The sequence below is a fragment of the Homalodisca vitripennis genome, chromosome 3 (assembly GCF_021130785.1).
Source record: "Homalodisca vitripennis isolate AUS2020 chromosome 3, UT_GWSS_2.1, whole genome shotgun sequence".
In the NCBI taxonomy this organism is placed as follows: domain Eukaryota; kingdom Metazoa; phylum Arthropoda; class Insecta; order Hemiptera; family Cicadellidae; genus Homalodisca; species Homalodisca vitripennis.
In genome coordinates, this window is record NC_060209.1 from 60,249,120 (window position 1) to 60,265,295 (window position 16,176).

The 16,176-nt window shown below is 36.8% G+C and overlaps 1 protein-coding gene across 1 annotated transcript in view; it reads left to right on the forward strand.

Annotated features, from left to right (window-relative positions):
* Positions 1–15,778, forward strand: part of LOC124356975 — a 114,698-nt gene extending 98,920 nt beyond the window's left edge. The window contains exons 6-8 of the mRNA XM_046808320.1: positions 9,959–10,159; positions 11,939–12,203; positions 14,833–15,778. Coding sequence (XP_046664276.1) covers positions 9,959–10,159; positions 11,939–12,203; positions 14,833–14,948 — 582 coding nt within the window. The 3' untranslated portion in view covers positions 14,949–15,778. The remainder of the gene's footprint in view (positions 1–9,958; positions 10,160–11,938; positions 12,204–14,832) is intronic.
* Positions 15,779–16,176: the final 398 nt, after the last annotated feature.

Below are 16,176 nucleotides of genomic sequence, written 5' to 3' on the forward strand. Positions count from 1 at the left end.
CAGTAGTTTTTATGTGACTGACTATCACACACGAAAACACAGAGAGTCAATGCAATGTAGGCACGCACGAACCTAATTACATTTCAACAGTTTATGCTTTATAACCCAAAAGTTTTAATAAAATAGAGTGTAAGTCTGAATGCTTTTGTAATGTTTTAATTAAGTATCAATATTAATTCCTCTACTCCAATAAATGTTTTATAAAATACAAATCCACTACAAGTGCACCAAGGATTGAAGTGCTTATATAGCGATGTCTTTCTAAGAAAAAACGTTCCTCATGTTAAATGGAGAGAATGTGTTCGGATGGGAACGAGTACATATATGATATTGGATATGATTCCCATAGACAATTCTAGTTATCGAGTCAAGTCCAGTCTACAGGACGTATAAGGAACGAATTGTTTGCTAGCAAATTATCAGAGTTGTGGCATCATTGTTGTCCCAGGATTGGAATGTGGGCTCTGCGTCAGTAACTCGATAAAGGAGACATTCAGTATTGGCGGGCAGTGCGGTGGACGCTGGCGGAATAGGCAAGGAGGGCCCGACATAAACTGTCCTGCCCTGCCATCCTGCGGCCGGCCCAGTCTAGCCCGCACATCCTGCGAACACATCCTTGCAATATATAAAACAGCAGCTGTGGGAAACTGTGGCATTGTCCTCCTGCACTTACCGCATTTATGGCTTTCAGAAGAAATAAATTAAACAGTATAAATGTTATACTACCGGTTTATTAGTATTTAGGGGTACGCCACACCACGTGCTCCTTAACTCCCGTAGCTTCTTGACGATTCATTAGATATCCTGCAGACAGACAGACAGAATCTTACAGAAAAAAATTTACTCGGCAGTCAAAATAGTAGTGTGAGCCTACTGAGTGATAAGCTTCAATGACGCTCGGCCTATTTCCATGGATGGACATGCATCAACATAGAGCTCATTCTTGTCTATGTAGAAATAGACTTCTCTGCAAAATTTAAAGTCTACAAATAAAATAGTTCTCTAGATATTGGTTCTGTGTCACCAATTTGTTATCATATTTTTATTCTGCAATTTTGTCGATGCAATCATGGTTTCGCATAATAATAATGTAAAAATGTACGATAACGCTCAGAGAACATTGTTTCATCGGACTGTACATGATACATATCTTCTAACCCGAAGCTAATTTATTAATCTGTATGAATTAGACTTCATACAAGGTTAAAATTCTATAGGTCAGTTCGCTTCCGTGTTCGAATAGACAGACAGAATCGAAATTTATCCAATCGCTCCTTTAAAATTCAATTTAGTTGTTGTAATGCTAAGTTGTGACTGTAAAAAAATCTAAATTAAACAATTCATTAATTTTTTAACACTGATAGTTAGTAAAATATGAAATAATACTAAGTATATGACCCAAAATAACTTTTTAAATATACAAGTTTCCAATCATATTACGATTGAATATTGAACCATACAGTATTTCTAGTCACAACAAAAGTTTTTACCTTTTAGATACAAATTCCAAACAGGTAAATTAAATTTAAGGTAATAAAATTAGTTTTTAGATTGGAAAACTTCGATATACCTTTCCTTTGGTCTAGGTTATTGTATTCATTCAATCAATACTGCTACGCTTTGACGTACGGGTATAATGCAATTTTCCCCTTAAAAATAAAGTGGAAATACTTTGTTGTCTATTGATGTTTGAACATTTAATGTAATTGACATTTTATATATCTCTACGATGTATGTTTATTTTGTCACTACATTATTCTCCCTGTTCAGCGGAACTGTTGTGTTCATTTGGAAATGTCATAATTTGGATCCCAAAATGTTAGCAGTAGTGCTAAAATTTAAGGAATACAAAATGAAAAATAATTTTACTTAATAAACTAATAATACTATTGACATCAAATTTTAAAAATTAATAATGTTTGTTATAATACCATAATATACGGCGAGACACTATAATTCCATATGCAAAAATACAGTCAGTGGAGTCACGTAAGTGAAATGATTAAGAGAAAACTACGGACGACACTGTCTCGTGTATGTGTAGGCTACGTGTACGTGCCGTAACGTGACCGCAGAGTCACGTGAATTTATGCTGCGAGCCATCCGACTCCGAGCCAATTACATTTTTCACCCATTAATACTGATCTAATCTGGACTCTTGATTAATTTCCGTTTAATTAACGAACCCTTTGATTTATCAATATCTCTGTTTTACTTCTGCCAGTCTATATCACATATTGTTGTAACGATGTGATACTTTCCCTAGTCAATATTGTAACGGCAGCGGGCAGGAAAGTATGAGAAAGTGTACTACAGTCGAAAGTAATTCGAACCTCAATAAGTCGAATTCTTTGATAACTCGAATATTTTTCCGTTCCCTTGAGAAAACCTGCCTAAGTCGAAAAAAAAAACTATGCGTAACTCGAATTAATTTTGCACCCAAATTTTACCTCAATAACTCGAAGTGATAGAAAAATTACCTCTATAACTCGAAGTTCAGTAGATAAGTCGAAGTCTTTAAATACATTACCTCTACAACTCGAAATTTTCAGATCAACCTTCGCTAACTCGAAGCTGAACTAGAACTAACCCATGAACTAGAACCAAGACTTCCTAACGCTGAAGCTGAGTGGACCGTGATAAATAACGAGCTCCCGAATTTAGACTTTGATGATTTTGCAAATGTCGACGAGGGTGTTTCAGTCTACGGATCATTATCGGACCAAGACATCATCGCAACTGTAACAAGTGAAGACGTCCTCTCTGATGATGACAATGACGACGGCATGGAGCAGCCACCGGACATCACAACCAAGGAAGCCAAGGCCGCAGTGAACACTTTACGTAGCTACTTAGAACAATCAAGTGACGTACCAGACAACGTGTTCTCTGCTGTTGTTGTTATTGAGAACATTATAGACTTAAATTTTGAAAAAAAGCCTTAGGCAGACGAAGATTACGGATTATTTTCAAATTTGAATTGTAAGTACGTATGAATTGTAGGCATACATTGCAGTGTGACAGTAAGTACAAATGCTATATGTAGTTACAGTACATACATTAGTTTTGTAAAGGATGTAGGGAATAAAAAACATAGTTTTATTTGTACCTCTATAACTCGAATTTTATTTTGTTTACCTCTGTAAGTCGAATTTAGTGAAATATTACCTCTATAACTCGAACTATTCTTAAGTCGAACTATACGTAACTCGAAGAAAACAGCCGTTCCCTTGAAATTCGAGTTATCGAGAGTCGACTGTATTGTCACAGTTCCAGTATTGGCGTACCTTGCCTAAATTCGTCAACTGAAGGAGGATTGATCGGCATCGTATTATTTAATAATGTATAAAAGGTAATTAACCATCACCGTAACCTATACAGGGTATGATTCAAATACACTGACAATCTTCAGGAGGTTGTTCCTGGAATTAAAACAAACAAAAAAGTTTCCATAAATGTATGTCCAAAATGCATCGTTTTCCCTTCGTATGTATTTTTGTGTTTTTTACATTAAAACTTTTTTCTAAACAACCATTAAAGGAAGAAAGTTAAAATTGTTAACATATGATAAATTAGTATAGATCGTCAATTTAAAACCTGGAAAAATTGCAAATGTGTGAAACTTCTATTCTTACAAATTTCACGACATTCACCGTTGTTCTTAAACCAAATACTTCAATTAACTAAAAATTCAATTGGTGACGACATTTATTGGTTACAGCTTCGAAACACAACACACATTGCAAAAGATTGAAATCGCAAGAACTGCGAACATACGCTCAGCTGTTCAACAATGCTTAGCTGTTCAACAATGCTTAGCTGTGCAACAACGCTTAGCTGTGCAACAACGCTCAGCTGTTTGTACGAGCTATCTCGATTCTCCCAACACACACTCACCTGTCCAACAATGCTCATCTGTTTATATTACATATTAAAACACAAAGTTTGGGTTGTTATTTTTATAATAACGTAACTACGTCAACCACCAGAGTGATGAAAAGGATGTGTCTATGTTTCAGACATTAACCGTGATTGTACAAAATAGTGTTACAGCAGACTGTTACTGGACGGTTCGTGTCCCATAGATCTTATTGTTCTAATGACAAATCAGTTCGCACGCTAATCAGCACGCAGTGTTAATTAGTCGAATTGTGCTTGATTGGACATTTTGTTTGTGTTCAAAAAGCAGGAACGTATTTAATTAATTAATAGTTTACTACATGCGCATTGCAAGAGTTATTACAAAATAAAAATACTCTCATGTGTGTTCAGATTTGCAGTGCGAAATCGAATGTCACGGCTTCTATTGTATTCTTGCCAATTAATTATTTTAATACGTTAGAAATTACGAGTTTGTATTGGCACACTCCTGCTCAAATGCTCCTGTCATTCTTTTACACTACCAGTATTATGAAAATAAGTGGTAACAAGAAGAAGTAGCGGTACAGAGCAAAGATATGTTATACTGTTACTAACTTACAGGACAGGTTGTATATCGTGTGCAGGTGTATCGGTCATACATTTCATACGTGTGTGGCATAAATACACACACACGAGTTCCAGAGGCAGAGCTCGTATGCCGACCCGAGAGAGATATAAAGTAGTTTATGACCACTTGGCAGTAAAAGCAAGTTTATATTGGCAACTAATTGGCAGATAAAAGAAATAGGTCCTAAAGCACAGGGCATTTTAGTTTCAAACAGATGAATAGATGATGATGTATGTTAGCGATTTTTTGGCATACGACTGGAAGACCAACTCCGTCACTGGATGTGGGAAGATTGGCAAAGGAATGGACGGATATATGTTTGAGAGAAGTATGGAAATAATAAATGTGTTCTAGCAATAAAAGACTATAATATTATTTCGTAGATCTGGTGGATAAATTACCTAAGTAAACACAGCTGCTTTTTTTCTTTTTTATCATCTCGTTCGAACTATGGGTTAGGACAACTCCAGTAATGAAACTTCGAAAATATCTGTGGTGCTAATGAAGAACCCTTTGCAATACCCAAATCACAATAATTCTGTGCTCTGAAAAGATTATGTACCAATCTATAGTGGACGTAGATTTTTGTGACACCCCATGTCTCTGTATTTACTGTTAGCACACACTTAATTATGTTATGAAAACTTATGCTACATCAAAATATATAAATATTTATTACATATAACGTTATGAATTAACAAAAATTAATATATTAATTTTTTTATGTAATTTTTAGCTATACTTACATTGAAGATGTTAATTATCTTAACTGTTTTGTTTATAAAACCGTCAGGTGGTAGAGTTAGTCAAAGTCAAGAATATTGTCTTATCTATATTCATTAGCCTGAAAACTCTAATGAATAGAGATAAGATCCCATCCTCGACAATGGAACTTGACTTCTAATTAACTTTAATCAATCTTTGCATTCTCCGTTTCAGTGGAGTTGAACAAACTTTAAACTTAAGGAATTACTCGTGTTCCCGAGTGAAAACTCAATTAATTAACACAAATCTCCGGTCCCAGTGATTAGGATCAATGAGTAATTTAAGAAATTAGGAACAATTATTTTGCTGTGAGCTGGCCTCAAGTCTTATAATTAAACGTTCAATATTCTAAATGTATGTTAATTTTCTCTTATTACTTCGTGAATTTTTTACATCGCTTAAGAACTTAACTACCGAGGTGTACTGTTATTGAGGACCTCAAGAACACTCGTTTATTGGTAATGAATGTACTGACAATCCCTACCTGTTGCACGGGGATACAAACTGTGATAGACCAATATGTTTGTAACGAGTTGCAACAGGTACAACAGTTACAATGGTTAAATATTATACCCAGCTTTTTGCCATTATAAACATTTTAACGTGATAGCATGCATATAAGGGGTGTTCCGCTAGAAATGGTCAAATTCTTAAATAGAAGCATAAGTTAAGTTGTGCTTAAAATTAAAGATCATTTTTATTTGAAAATGTCAGTGGAAATCCGACGTCAAGAGGCATTAAAAATCACTTTTGAGGCTACAATGTTTTTAATGAGGCAGTACACTGCCATAACTGCTGCAGCTGAAGCAATACACTTGGATGGCTACAATGCCTGGTACCACGTAGTATAATGTAATTAGTTTCTTGATGGTGGTGTATCAGTTTTCTAGCTACAACTAGTGGTGGTAGGATTTCGTATAATCTAATTGATACTATACTTTGTAAAACACTTGATGCCAAATACACAACTAAGCTCGACCGTACATTGATTTCGGATGTACAATTTAGCGATTACTTAATATCTAAAGAAGTAAAGTGTGAGTAAATGTTGCTGCAGAGAAGATGCTGCAGCAACATTTGCAGAGGCAACATGTGGCCAGGCTGGAGCGGTGCAGATCAGACGCACATGAGAACTGCCTGCAGCTGTAATAGCTATTGGAAGCGACCTTTACAGGGCGAGAAGGTTGAGCAAATTATTGGACTACCTGGACGTCTCTCTGAGAGCCCTTGATTGATTGATTGATCCCCCCCCCCCCACCAACCCACACCAACATACTAGTTTTGGGTTCAACTTTTGAAGGTGCTTCAAACACTTCATCATTGCTAAAATTGTGGTCCTTAGGGTCTTATACTTAGGGTCCTTAGGGTACCTACTTAACTGTCTGTTCGGCAACCCTAAGATTATAATTACTTTTTAAAACCACAGCCTTTCCAAATTTCAGTATTAATTTCTAATCCTTATTTGATTATATGTTTTGCTCCTCGCCTTAGTATTCCACGAAATATCCCTCTACAATGTAAACTTTACAGTTTATTTTTTTCTACAATACAGTCTGTTCAGCTATTAAAGCCGAAACCGGTTAAATCGCATTCCGTGGACAAACCATTTGTTTCTCTGTAATCATTTTATAATTTATAACTGTTTATTTCTGTAATGAAAAATGAAAACGTTTACATTGAACGTCTTAAAAGAGTTTCCTTTATTTTGGCATGCACATTTATTTTATGAAATATACAGGAGAGGAGATACACAGCAACATAAATCTTTCAATAAAGTAATTAAACTAACTAATAAATGTCTTTACTGTCAGGTAAGATTAGGCCGGTTTTATCTCTTTCTTCAATATATTATGCACGATATATTACAACTAAAATAACGAGAAGACATTTTAAACTTAGCTATACTACAACATCAATATAATCAAAATGATTTTAAACTTTATTCAGTTGATAAATTCAATTGATATGCCATAAGCTATTATATCACGTAATAATATAAACAGTTACTCATTCAACCGTTCACGCTATCCACCACACGAACCTCATTAATTTACATTCATTCGTAATCTATCTTTTTCTTTTTTAAATAAAAACGTTCCAACCCTTAAAATGCTTCGCCCAATACATTATAAAGACTAGTATGGGGGATAATTTTAGGAATATTTCTTGGAAATAACCTTATTGTAATGATTCTCATACAAAATTTCCTGAAATATTTTGTTGTGAGCTGGTCTCATTTCTTGTTATAAAACGTTCAATATTCGATATTCATGTTAATTTTCTGTTATTACCATGTACATTTTTTACATTGCTTAAAAATTTATTATACTACAAAGGTTTGTGTTAGTCACGATTTCGAGAACACTCTCACAAGTACTAAATGGTAATGAATGTACTGACAACCCCTAGTTGTCCGCAACGTTTCAAGGTATGACAACTAGTCTATTTATATTAGGATTACATATGGATCAGTTCGAAATTATGTTATTTTATAATTTTCAACACTTTTTGAAACAAACGTTCAAAACTGACCTCATATTTCATTTAAAATGTACACATTGCAACCACACATGATATATACTCTTGTTCCAACTGTGCTTAATGGAATAGTATCACCCCATTAGTCAGAAGTATTCTTTCAATTCGAGCAAATGAAGAATATCTAAACGGAGAGAGCATTCCAAAGGCAGAGGATATAAATGTGCATGAAGATACAGAATATTCTGTTTTGGCCTACGTTCCCTAAACATTGGTTAGTACCGGTGCTGTTAAGCATTTTACGAGATCACTCTTTAGTGAAAGTAAGTTTGAAGGGATTATCTGTTACAGCCATAGCTTAAGCAAGGGATACGTCTATTGTAAGGAACACCTGAAACAAATATATTTCATTACTAGTCTCGAAAGTAATGCGGAGCGAGATCGCATTTAGGCGCGAGGCGAAGCCGAGTGTGGACAATGATATCGAGCACCTTAATATAACTTTCGAGACGAGTATTGAACGATACGTTTCGCTATAACGCAAAAAGCACCAAAATGTTAGAAAATACTGTTTGAAATTTCATATTCTACTAATTATTCTTCCCTAAGGAAACGTTATAATATTTTATAATTATTTGTTAATTATAATTTTATTTTCCTGTTAAAATCAGCTGTTTGAACATAAAACTGACAAAACAAAAAAACAGGAATTTTAACTATTGTTTACATAGGGAAAGTAGTGATTGGCAGAGAAGAAATCGTCTGACTTAGCTATGAGGAAAACGATGACTTTCGCAGATCTCAGCTGTATTGGAAAGTAGCCCATGACTATACCGAGTAATGAAAAGGATATATCTATTTTTACAGACATAGCTTAAGCAAGGTAAATATCTATTGTTATGAACATACCTGGATGTGTATAAATTAGACACCCATTGTACAACACTACGTGAACAATAATTGCTTTGTGTTTCGGCAGCTACTCTCGTCTCAATTTTGAAACACTATACTACGAGTTCGTGCTATTGTTTAAATACCATACATCGTTAATCACTAACTCTAAACAGAGACGGCAAGAATCGCATAAAACTTAAATAACCTCTGGTATTGATGTATAATAAAAGATCTAATACAGAAATAAAGGAAACATTCCTTTTTTCCCACAATCCCTTTGGTAGCATCTGCCAATACTATAGTGCACCGCCCCGCAGGGCATGGATCGCTCCCATTCCTTTCGGCAGTAATTGGCCAGTCCAAACTCCCTAATAACAGATCCCAAAGCCATTTTAACATTTCAACTGTAAAACCTCGCATTATGCCATTAATGCCGGATGAATTCATTGTACTAATTGTGATAATTTCTATCTTTCTGTAAACGTTTTAAAATTGAGAGGGACCACTGCAGCCATTCTTGGAAATGACCTCGCTTTAGGTACCGGCCTTCTGGGGGAGACCTTCAATTATTCTTTGGCTATTCATTAACCCATTAAGTGCCAGGTGACGATTTGTGGAACGTTGAGACTATACAGTCTCTCAGGATTAGCAGAGTTACCATCTGGTACACAAAAGAATCATTACAGTACAAAACATAAGCTGTTGTCAGATATCTGAATAAAGACGTCTTATTTGGAAGTGATAAAAGTACTTCAAAAGGTAATGCAAAGGTGTTTCAAAAGGTACTTGATTTAGACAACACATTTTTCAAGTTTTCAAGTAATGTACTGAACTTTCCTGCTTTATTTTAATTCTTTATACCCTTAATAAATTTACAAACTACAAAGCAACCATGTACAAAATTAAAAAAGATATGTTGTCCTAGATCGATAAAAAATAGGTGAAATTCTATATCTGTAATCTAAGAAAATTTATTTTTCATTTAAAATATGTTAATTTAAAACTTAAAATGAGGTAAAGGTTACTTTTGTAGATGCAGGACATTCATGGAGTTTCCCTGTTACAGCAGAGGGTGATGGTAATCGCTTCAATGCCCAGAAGACCCTAACGACATCACGTCTACCGTCTATTTTTCACCTTTGATGGATGTCTACTGCTAGTATGTGTCTAGATTTTTGTTGCAGTGGTGACATGATGTCTCCCTTTTACAGCATAGGGTGTTAGTAGGCTAATCACCGTAATGCCCAGGGACCTTATCGTCTTCCGTTCACTTGTGATGGATTTCTATTATCCACAGAACTGCAAGTATAACTGCCTTGGCTCTTGTTGTAGGGGTGGAATATGCGTGAGGTTTCCTTGATACACCAGGGTGTTCTGGTGATCGCCGAGGTGGCCTGGGACCCTCCCGCTGCTGTGCCTGCCGTCTACCTCGTCACCTGGGAGCTGGCAGGTGGAGGCCTGAAAGGAAATCTTCTCACAGACTCCACCTGCGTCACCCTCTCCCTGTGGCCAGACACCGTTTATCGGATACAAGTAGGTTTCAATTTCATGGTTTACAACACAAGGTCCTATGTGATCGATCGTATAGAAAAATATACAAACTGTGTGTATAAAAGTATAATGCCTTAATTTTAATTTTCTGTGTGCATATTTATTAGTAAATAATACATTGTAGGCCGGTATGAATTTTATATGGTATTAATACAAATACACAAGAGTAGGCACGAGTAGGTAACCCTCATTAACTAGTTGTTTAACTGAAATATAAACACATGGTCGGCATTAGACATTTGTCATGTTCCGTTTTCTGAGAGAGTTGTGTTGAGGTGTAAACCCAGATTCTTGTAATATACACTTTTGGTACTGGTCTCATATAAAAGAAAATATTTAATGATTTTTACTTCAGGGTTGTTACCAAGATCTTGCAGGTGAAGATTACATAGTCTTATTAAGATGAGACCATCATATTATTCTGAAGATCTACCAGAGTTTTACAATCATATTAACAAACTGGCTATGTGAGTTTCGAAATGGCAGAAATCATCGTGTAGAAACATTTTCTTAGATAGATGTTTATATTTTTTTTATTTAATTACAAGTCTTCCCCATGGACAAATGCGAAGTTTTTAAAGTATCAAGTGTTAATATTTCGATTTTCAAAAGAACTTGTTACATCTTCATATTGTTTTCTTTTCCTCATTAAGTTTGCATATCCACCATATATTAAAACAGTAATTCATAATAATTAGATCCAGTAAGCAGGATCTCCCACGTGCCCGGAACTCTAGTGACCTCTGTTAGTATACAGAAAATCACCCTGACCTTCTGTGGACTCTGGACCCACTCCCAGTGACCGGTGGCTAGTGGGAGAGTAAGGTTGTGGACCCACTCACAGTGACCGTGGCTTGTAGGAGAGTAAGGGTGTGGGCCCATTCCCAGTGACCGGTGGCCAGTGGGAGAGTAAGGATGTGGACCCACTCCCAGTGACCGGTGGCTAGTGGGAGAGTAAGGATGTGGACCCACTCCCAGTGACCGGTGGCTAGTGGGAGAGTAAGGGTGTGGACCCACTCCCAGTGACCGGTGGCCAGTGAGAGAGTAAGGATGTGGACCCACTCCCAGTGACCGGTGGCTAGTGGGAGAGTAAGGGTGTGGACCCATTCCCAGTGACCGGTGGCTAGTGGATGTGGACCCACTCCCAGTGACCGGTGGCCAGTGAGAGAGTAAGGATGTGGACCCACTCCCAGTGACCGGTGGCCAGTGGGAGAGTAAGGGTGTGGACCCACTCCCAGTGACCGGTGGCCAGTGAGAGAGTAAGGATATGGACCCACTCCCAGTGACCGGTGGCCAGTGGGAGAGTAAGGGTGTGGACCCATTCCCAGTGACCGGTGGCCAGTGGGAGAGTAAGGGTGTGCTCTACGGCTCGGCGGCGGTGGTCTGGCGGATGTGCAAGACGATCCACAAGACTTATCGCTCCATCAGCAATTCAGATTTTTCCATTACACCGCCAACTATATTTCAACCTCGCTCCAGATTTATGTCACATTGTTACAGACATTTCTTATTAAAACATTTGTCACTAGTATTACTCCAGTCCCTCGTGAACTATTCGGCCTCTGATTTATTGGTTGCAGAAATTGATACTCCCGACAAATTTGTAAAGCGAGGTTAATTTAATCACGGATAGGTAATATTTTAGTGTCAGAACGAACATTTGTCTCGGTATTCTAGATCTAGTAACAGTTTTACATTTTCTATTGAATTTATGGTTAAAAATTAAACTTTGAGATTACTGAGTGATAACCACACCCCTAGGTGCAGCTTGTGAGGGAGCCTCAGACACTGAGTGAAGTGTTGGTTTTGGACACCCGGCAAGCTGCCCCCTTGCTGTCTCCTGCCCCCACCGCCGCTCCAACCACTCCCGGCTACGGGCACCCTGGGTTCGAGGGGGTGGCTGGCGCGGCCTCCGCCCTGCTGGTGTTCTTCGCCGTGGCCCTCGTCTTCTCCACCAGGCGGCGCTCCTCTCTACCCGAAAAGCCTTTGGAAGTCGAGGAGCTACATTCCTCCAACCATTTCAAATGTAAATAAATGAATTTGTAAATGATTTACACTTCGACGTTACATTTTAGAATTTTACAAGAGATGAAGCTATTAATTTACTATTAATTCGAAATAAACGATAGATTAAAAATGTATCTAATTATAGTATTAATTTAAATCACGCGAGATCTTTAAATAACATTTAAAGATTTAGCTGATAGCCAAATTGGTCTTGCCTATATTTGTTTATAAATGTTTTCTTTACATTTTTCACTTTGTTATAATTGTATCTTTTTTTTAGGAATTGTATGTTCTTGGTGTCTACAGTAATACTGAACGCCCTTTAATTTCTATAGTCACTGGTCTTTTATTTATTGGCCATTTCTAAGTAAGAGTCGATTTAAGGAAAAATATGACTATACAGTTTACTTTACTCATTGTACACACAGTTTATCTAATATTTACCAACTATCCCGTTACTTTAGTAAATAACTAATAATATAGGTCTAATCACTACTATAAACGCTGACACTATGCAATGATGAGATCTATTAATATATATCAAGTAACAGTCACGTTATTACTTAGTTGTTTCTTTTGTAAGGGGAACAGTACAGTTGGAGGAATTTAGCTGTGCTCGTGCAGCCCTAATACTACCCTTTCAAAAAACGAACGCTATCTGTGTGGCGGGTTGCGTTTACGTGCTAGCCGCTGAGATGAAGGCGCAAGAATCTCTTACGACTTTAAACTCACGATTTCGATTTGCCGATTATTATTCACACATACGTTATTTTCAAAAACACGTTAAACAACAATATAACAACTGAAAAACAAGGATAAGTCCTATTATTGTTATTATTTGGTATTCTCTTATTATTTAATTTACAATCACTTCAATAATATTTAATGCTTAGAATATAGTTTTCTAATAACAAATGTTACTTACAATGATTGTTTTTTCATTGGAGTTCTTCAATTCCACTCAAGTTGTCCTCCTCTTCTGGGTCACTGTCACTGCTGTCTGTATCCGAACCAACTGATATAATAAGGGATTCTATAATATTGTCAATCTGGGGTTTTGCGGCTGCATAGTCCCTTTCGATTTTCTCTACGTGCTTGCACTTTACTGACCACTCTTCTGCGCCCATACTTGATATCTTGTCTTCGCATAGAGCTTTAGCTTGATTACATAGTGAAAGATGTATTTCTCATAACCACATGATGTTGACTTCGGCCCAAATTAACTCAATGGGATTGAGGTCTGGGTGGTAGGGCGGAAGTCGTAAGATGTCATGATCCTGTAGTTGAACAGTTTCGTCCAAGGCGTACCGGACATGCCTTGGTTTATATAGCTGCACAAGTTTGTAGAGTTCATGATAAAAGGATATCGTCGCAGAATGGTATTCCGTTTTTTGAAAGCCACGCCTTCATATCTGGCTTCCTACTTTTTGAAGTAGAAGCTTTATCAATTTGTATGTTATGGGTAGGGCGCGTTATCGAATACTAGTACTGAATTTGGTTCTAAATTCGGTAACACTTTTTCTTTTATCCACTTCATAAAAATGTCCCCATTCACATTGTCGTGGTAGTCTCCACTATGGTTGCTTGCTTTCCAACATGTAAAAGCATTGGGGAAGAACCCTTTCTCTCCATCCGCATGGATAAAATTATTAGTCTCTCGCCCTTGGAAATCGGCACGTGTAACCCTTCATTTGAGCCATTTGACCAAGTTTGGTTAGATACGTGAGACGATAGTATATAAGATTCGTCTAAATAAATTATGGGGTGTCCTTGCTCCCTGTAATTTTTCAACGCTCTCAAGTATGTTATCCTCTTCTCTCGGATTTCTGTCATTTCAATCAATAACATCCTATTGTTTGCCGTCCTTCTCCAAGTAAATTCCAGGTCCTTTAATACTCACCTAAAACTTTTCTCACAACCCTGGAAATATATTTTGTCCCTTTGCGCCTCCCTCAAAAGTTTTGCAGTCGGTATTCGATGTTCTTCAACATGGAAATTGTCAACTGTTCTACATCGTTGACGGTTTTTGTTTGGTGTAGTAAAAATTGACTCACCTATGTTACTAACCTTCAACTTGTTAAGTTAACTGTTTATTTTAGTCACAACTCGCTCTGACACTCCAGTTGCTGCAGCAGTTCTTTGGCGAGCCTTTGACAACGGAATTTTAACAGTTTGATGGTCTGCCTCTTCCTTCATAAATGTATAAACATTACTCACAATTTCGCGAGCCTGACTATGAATAGGCTTTTGACTTTAACTCAACAGTCATTATCGGTAAAAGCGAAGCACAAGCTACACTCAGCACTGTCACAAAACAGACTGATTGTGGCGAGTGCGATGAGTTATTTGGGCCAATACGATTCCTGAACGGAGGATTTTAACCATGAGTCAAAGGAAATGTTTTCGGGACGCAGCGCATAATGCTACCCCGCCACCCCTCCCGCCCATCACCACACACTCCAGGTCACGCGCACAGCTAAAGTCCTCGAACTGTAAGAGCTTCTATGGATGTCTTTTTAAGCATATTAATGCAGTGTTACGTTTATCAATAATATAACAAAATCTGTAGTATTAAAAACTTTTCCTCAATGTGCCAATTTACCACATGTGTACCAATTTTAAAATAACATTGTTTATAATGTTTTCAGTGTTTCCCCCACCAGTGAGGTTACTAGTGGAACCAACTAGTTTGCCAGTGCTTTATCCGGTGGGCGCTGACTCACAAGAGGAGCTGACGCTGTCCAGATCTGACCCTACTGTATGACATGATGCGCCAAAACTAGATTAGAGACGATGTAAACACCGTGTAAATGTCCAGTCCTCACAGTATTTTTAGATAATATATCCTACTCTGTTGTACATATCTGGTCTGGATCAGGTCTCTGTTTTATCCATATCATGTGTAAGGTGTAATGTATAGAAATAATAATAGAGAATAAAACATGTAAATAAATGTAAAGATATATATTACAACGCTCTCACTGTGTTAATATCCAGTTTAGTTACGAATATAACAATAAATATTTTAGTTATAAGTAAAATAAGTGTATTAACGACTCCAAAAATCATATGTGGATTGATATCTTGTTTCTCAGGCTTAATGAGACACTTAGAATAATTAATATTACGACAGTTAAATTGCATTTTATTACCAGGTGGTATATATTAATTAGTAGCTTATATTTCTTGTTGAGATTGAATTATTTGAGGACCAACATGTTTAAATTGTTGTGTGTCAGATTTTAAGCTTGTTATTATTATTGCAAAGTTTATGCTTAAAATTAGCGAAAGAATAAATACTTCAGTGTTTGCTGTCATTGCAAATTATGCTCGTCTATTCCTAAACTGGTTGTCCAAAGTTTATATTGATAGATTATTAGATATATTTGTAATGTATGTCTCCCGTAATACTCAGCAGTGACCAATTATCCTAAATTGTTTTAAACTCTTTTCCTTATATGGAATTTATAGTTTTTATCCGTATACATTCCTATAGAATGTTCTTGTATTATGTATAAAACTGTGCATTTTAATTTATTGTTGTTATATATATTTCCTATTATTTTCTATTAAAATTAAATTTAAATTTTGTAATGGTGTTGTATTTATTATGTCAATCCTTAGAAGTCTTGGAGGTTTCGGTATTAATTGAGGAAATGTAACTCAAATGACAGTTAAAGTAATCTTTTCTGAATTGACTAGAAGTATGGCTACTTAGCTTGTAATTATCAAGAGAAAATATCGACAAGTATCAAATGAAGCCGACATTCCACTCACATATCACGCTCTCCGATAGACTGCTTGAGCCTATCAATCCTTCGGACCAGAACCCTCGTCCATCCTGTCTACTGTGTATATGTCGGTCCACATTCCTCCACCGGGGTTGGGATTCCTTGGACCTAAAATACCAGCTCCGACCCATTTCTCAATGACACAACCCGTTTCGTTCCGTATCTTCCTCGATTAATGGTTTTACTAAACTGTTTAGATGC